This window comes from Rattus rattus, chromosome 2, assembly GCF_011064425.1.
Source record: "Rattus rattus isolate New Zealand chromosome 2, Rrattus_CSIRO_v1, whole genome shotgun sequence".
NCBI lineage: Eukaryota > Metazoa > Chordata > Mammalia > Rodentia > Muridae > Rattus > Rattus rattus.
The window spans coordinates 219,107,887-219,113,886 of NC_046155.1; the positions used below are offsets into that span (position 1 = coordinate 219,107,887).

Here is a 6,000-nt window from a genome sequence, read left to right on the forward strand (position 1 = left end):
AGAACTAAAAGAGAAGATGAGAATGACTTCGGTCTTGGTGGCGTCAGGGATGGATTGGTAAAGAAAGAGATTCAGGGAATACAGTGGAGATGAGATCAAGGTTAAGGCGGTCAGGGTTAGACTGCAGGAACAAAAGTTATCTTAAGAATTTTGGGTTAGAATTCTAAGATCAATGGGTAGCCACGTGCACGTGCGTGGAGTAGATTGGCATCGCGTGAAAGACCTTCACGGGTATTATGCAAGGGGACGGGCTAGAGAAAAACACAGCAATGGAAAATCTAGGGAATCCCAAAAGGAGGATTTGAAATTAAACCAAATCCATTTATGTGGCTGATAGGTTATTTCTCTGCCAGCGGAAGGAGCCGATTCAAACCAGATTAGAGTATTTTAGAGGCGGGTTTATGGGGAATCTGCTCCCAGGCCAGTTTACAGGCTCCAAGGATAGAGGTCGGGGGCGTGGCCGTGCGGGAGAGGGGAAGGAAGAGAAAGAGAAATGGTGGCCTGCTTGGAGTGTGGGGAGGAGAGAGAGCAAGAGGGGGGAGGGGAAGAAGAGAGGAGGGGGAGAGGGAGGGGAAAGGGGAGAAGGGGGGGAGGGGAAGAGGGACAAAGAGAGAGAGAGAGAGAGACAGAACAAAAACATGTCTGAATTATATAGGGAAGAAGAGACAGGTAAGAGTATGGAGTGAGGGGCAGCCCAGTCCTTGGGCTGGAAAGTTCAGGGGCATGGGGGCCCGGTCTACTTTGGTATGTAAAATATGCACCTTGATCCCTTGTCCCCTGGGGTCTGAAACCAAACACTGTCTTTTTCTGATGTTAAAGCCAATGAAATAATTTAAGAGAAAAGTCATACATTAGAACATAATACTTACCTAATCCTTTCAGGATTTTCTTTTCCAGCTTTTGCTCTTTATTACTGACAGGCCCTTTGGCTGTGGCTGGCTCTTCAGGAGCAGTGGGTTCTCTGTCTGTCTCTTCGGTGGTTTCTTCATAGTCGCCATCCTCATTGTCCGGTGCCTCTGTGTTTTGGGGCTGCTCCTTAGTTTCGGAGGTGCCCTCTTTTCCTGTGGGACTGGCAGCAGACCCGTACATGTTTATAATGTCTTCCAGTTGTCGGCTCAGCTCTTCAGAGATATCATGGGCTCCCTTCTCAGGATGCGGGCTTGCTTCTTGCTCTGCTGCTTGGCCTGAGGTTGAGGACTGTTGGGCATCTCGCTTTCCTGGGACGTTTTGATTGACTGGAGAGCTATCCCCTGGGGGATTTGGCTGTTCTACTGAGAGCTGATCAGGATGATTAGTCTCCATATGGGAGCGGGACCTGCTGGGAAGCACAGTTATGTTTTACCTGATGAATTCCCTTACGTATTAATAATAAGGATGTCTGTCAGGGAGGCGCCCACTAATTTTGGTATCTGCCACAGAGTAAATGAACTTTCACATACCGTTGACACTAAAATTCAGGTCACATTACTGACCTATATTGAGTGTAATTGTCACATTTTAGTAGAATCTCTTCTTGTTGAGTTAATTTATGGTATTGCTTTTTTTTTTTTTTTTTTTTTTTTTTTCGGGGCTTGATGAATATATTTGCCAAATGGTGTTAGGATTTTCAGGTGTAGACCTCACAGTCCTTAAAAGTGCATGTGCTTGACATTTTCATTCAAAGTTCAATTTTTATTTAATTTTAAATTTAATATTTAATATGAGAACCATTGTGATTACTAAAAATCATTCTTAATAACCACACCCCTAAGCTATATTTTAATCTTTAAGTAAAGAAAATTTAATTTGTATACTTTAATGCACATTATTAGGTAAAGTCGCTTTTCTAGTGTTTTCTCTCTGAAAATGAGCAGCATGCAATTATCGATCAGCAAAAACAGGTTTTTGAGCCTCAGACTAGCATTTTTAATCAAAACAGGGAATGAGGAATATAGACATCAACCAGTAATATGAATGAATGATGATTCTTATGAATGCACTTTCATGTGTATGCATGTGTATGAGAGTGACACATATGTGTGGGGGCACACGTGGAGGCCAGAGGAGGATGTCTGGCGTCACATTCACCTTCTCCCTTTAAGACAGTCTCTCACTGAACCCAGCACTAGGCTGCAGTCAGCAAGCCCGTCATCCCCCTGCCTCTGTTGCTAACAGCCCTGTGATTGCAGGCTCCTTTGAGTGCCTCCAAGTTTCCATGGTTGTTAGGATCTGAACTCAAACCTTAATGCTTGTATAGCAAGCACTCTTTCCCCCATGAGCCATCTCTCCAACCCACGTATATACTAGCTCCTTAAATTTCTGTAACTCTCTTCTACTCTAGAAGCCGACTTCGTCTTAGAAGCAAGGAGATTATAATTTTCTAGCTCAAAGAGTCCTAGGAAAACGTAAGAGTGTTAAGACATAGCAATGCATAGTAAACAGGCAGCTCAACTAGCAAAATCATTCAAATACAGTAAGAACTCGAACCAGGAATGCCAAGGCACGTCTACTTATTATTCTTCACGGAGGCGGGAAGGTCAGAAGTTCAAGGCCATCTTCAGTTACATAGATAGTCCCTGGCCTGCCTCTGCTATACAATCCTGTCCCCCAGCAGCAACAACATCAGAAACAACACCCAGATAATAATACGGCCTCTGGGAAATATGGAACAATACAGAAAATTGCATTAAAGATTCCGGGCTTCGCTCCTACCATGTTGAGGGCCGGATAGATTTGGCTTCAGTATTTTTGGTTCTTGCACATTTTGTTTACAAATAGAACCTAATAATCATGCTGCTGATTAACAGTATAAAAATATGGCGACCTCCTCTGGCTTCACAGCTTTTGCTGTTGTGTCAGCCTTGTCAGTGAAAACAAAAAACATGCACAGCTGCCTTGTCCCATCTTTTAGGGCAAGTGTCAAGCACTTGAATGCAGTAGGTGTTGAATACTTGCATGCCAACATGAGAGTGGGGAATGCAGCATACAGACACCCCCTACCCACCTGTGGCGCCCACCCAGCCTTCGCTGACTTAGAAGGAAGTTCACTCGTTTAATCCAGCCGCTGGGTTATCACAAAATATGGCGATGTCTCCACCACTGCGATTTAGATCCTGACCTCCGCTCGCTATGCTCTCTGCTATATATAACTCCTGCCTCCCCCCCGCCCCCCCCAGCACACAGAGAGACACGTGTCACCTGCTGTCCAGCCAGGAGTTATTTTAAGTTCTTCTAAAATGAGTTCTGACATTTAGCCCTTCATCCCTGAAGTCAAGAGAATAGGCTCTAAGTCAGACTAAAAATAGTGAACATTTACTGGTTTGAATGCATATGTGAGCTTTTAAGTTGTAGGGGAGATTATCATTGGGTGAGCTCTATAGTCAATCAAATTCCAAAGCAGTCACTTGGGCTAGGCTACAAGAAAATGTTCTTGTGATCTATTCAAGCCATCAGCTGCTACAGTCGTTTTTTTGTTTTTTGTTTTTTTAAATACTTTGGTCCATGGATATTCTTTAAATTCCTGTTCCACATTAATTGTGCGTGTGCGTGTGCGTGTGCGTGTGCGTGTGTGTGTGTGTGTGTGTGTAGCACTGGGAATCGGTCCCAACACTTCAAATACTCCCCTGTTGTGCTGTATTCCAAACCCCAACCTTCTTTTAAAACAGTAACCTGTTTTGTTTACAGGACAATTCACTTCTTTAAAATGCCTTGGAACAAATTAACAAGCAGGAAAACCAAATACAAACAGAGCTGAAGAACGTTACAATAGTGTTACAATAGTCCCCGGTGTAGTAAAGTTTCTTCTAGCAAACTTTTCTCCTTTATAAACTATATTGGTCCTCCGCTGAGGAGTTCCTTCTAGCAAAGAAACTCTAAAGTCTGTTCTTTACAAACTTTGTTGGTCCTCCGGTGAGGAGGAATGTCTCCTGCCCTAGCAGTCCCGGTGGCTGCCCAGGCCCACACACCATCCCTTCAGGATCCACACTTTTGTCTTTAGACGTTGAACAATGGAAGGCCCTTCCACCATTCACCGGCATCTGCAACTTTTGAACACTACAGACTACAGGCTGGGCTTGGGGGAGTGTTTGCCACACTTACCAGAAGGAAGGGGGCTAAGCGGGAAGAGAAAGGAAAGAGGTGGCAGAGAGAGCAGCAGCAGCAGCAGGGACAGGCGCGGGCTGTGTTCTTACAAGGAGGGAGAAATATCTCACACACACACACACACACACACACACACGCCCACAAAGGGAGGGGGTGGGGAAGGGAACGTCCCGGTGACGCAGCAAGAGAGATGTCTGCCCACGCCTCAGTAGGTGTCGCCAAGTGAGTATCCTTTGAAAGAAAGGCAGCCAGTCGATTGTGGGACTCTCCACGTTTAGCCCTCTTTAAAATTCAAATCCAGATGAATGGCCCCCTGGCGCGTTCCCCACCCCCCCACGGCGCCCCCACCCGCAGGTTGTTATTTTGGACACATCAGGAGTGCTTTTATTTTTTGCTTTACCTCCCTCGTGGTTGATGATTCAGTCGCTGTCCATTGGGCTTGGTTATCAGTTAGTGTCAGGTTTCTTTTGAATCACCAAAGACGGGACGGGGCGTAGCACAAGAGAGGTGGCAGAGGCCGGAGTTCTGAGGACACTGCTATCTGATTGTTGTTGTTATTGTTTTTGCAGTTTTTTTTTTCTTTTATTGGATTTTTTTTTTTACTTACATTTCAAATGTTATCTCCCCTTTCCCAGTTTCCCTCCAGAAATCTGCTATCTCTCCCTGTTTATGAGGGTGCCCCCTCCCCCCCCCCCCTCCACCCCCCCCTGACATTCCACTACACTGGGACATGGAGCTTTGACAGGACCAAGGGCCTCTCCTCCCATTGATGCCCAGCAAGGCTCATCCTCTGCTACATATATGGCAAAGTTTGAAATGAATCTAGGTGGCTTTAGGAACTGTGGTTTAGGTAGTCTCTGAGAGTGTGGGGTGTCCAGAACTGGCATCTCATGAGCTGACTCCCCCTAAAAATGCCTTTCTAGGGCCTAGAGGCAGAGGTAGGTGGCTCTCTGTGACTTCGAGGCCAGCCTGGTCAATATGGTGAATTCCAGGACAGTCAGGAGGAAATGTTAATATCCTATCTGAAGAAAACAAGCCTTCCTCCTAACTTAAGCCACTCCCGGGTGTCTTAATTTTTCCGGAGAATGTATTTCCATCTTTTACCAAAGCAGATTTTTTTTTTTCTGTCAAAGTTTCTGCTCTGAGTATAGTCTGTGCACAGCATCTCTGAGAACACAGTCACCCAGAAGACGTCCATGTCCTCCAGGGGCAGCTCTTGAATCTGGCACTTTACCTGAGAAAGGGACTTACAGATGTGGTTAAGGGTTGTATGGTGGAGGATCATCTAGAATGATCTGAGAAAGGGACTTACAGATGTGGTTAAGGGTTGTATGGTGGAGGATCATCTAGAATGATCTGAGAGGCCCACTAATCACAGGGTCCTTATAAATAAGGCAAGCAGGCTGAGAATCAGAACAGGAGATCTGTTCATCTAAGTGGGCTGTGTAATGGAGTAAGGCTGCGTCGGGAACATGACAAGCCTTAGAAGACGGGGAAGGCAACAAAACGCTCTTCCCTCAGGCCTCCAGAGGGATGCGGACACACTGACAGCTTCACCTCAGACCCCACGAAACTCGTTTTGGACTTTTATCCCCAGAACTGTAAAGTAAGACGTTCATGCAGAATGTTAAATGGAACAAAAAGGAAACTAACTCGCACCCCACTTCCAAGTGCTTCCCTACTTTCCAAGCTCAGGGTGATGTAAGTCACCTAGATATAGAGGGCTGAAAGGGGAGGCAGGAAAGACATGAAGACAGGAGCCAGCCTGACAAGGAGAAACTGTGGCAAAGACATTGCAGTGATTTTTAATTCTGAGATTTGCCAGAGGGAAAAAACCAATTCCACCAGCTCGGGACAAATTAAAGCAAGCTTTATTAAATATTAAATACTGACCACCAAATCATCGACTTTGATCAGGAC

The 6,000-nt window shown here is 45.5% G+C and overlaps 1 protein-coding gene across 1 annotated transcript in view; it reads right to left on the reverse strand.

The window, feature by feature from the left end:
* Positions 1-4,114, reverse strand: part of Txlnb (taxilin beta) — a 46,584-nt gene extending 42,470 nt beyond the window's left edge. Inside the window, exons 1-2 of the mRNA XM_032894958.1 lie at positions 4,078-4,114; positions 870-1,315 (exon numbers count right to left, since the gene is read on the reverse strand). Of these exons, the coding sequence (XP_032750849.1) occupies positions 870-1,302 (433 nt within the window). The 5' untranslated portion in view covers positions 1,303-1,315; positions 4,078-4,114. The remainder of the gene's footprint in view (positions 1-869; positions 1,316-4,077) is intronic.
* Positions 4,115-6,000: the final 1,886 nt, after the last annotated feature.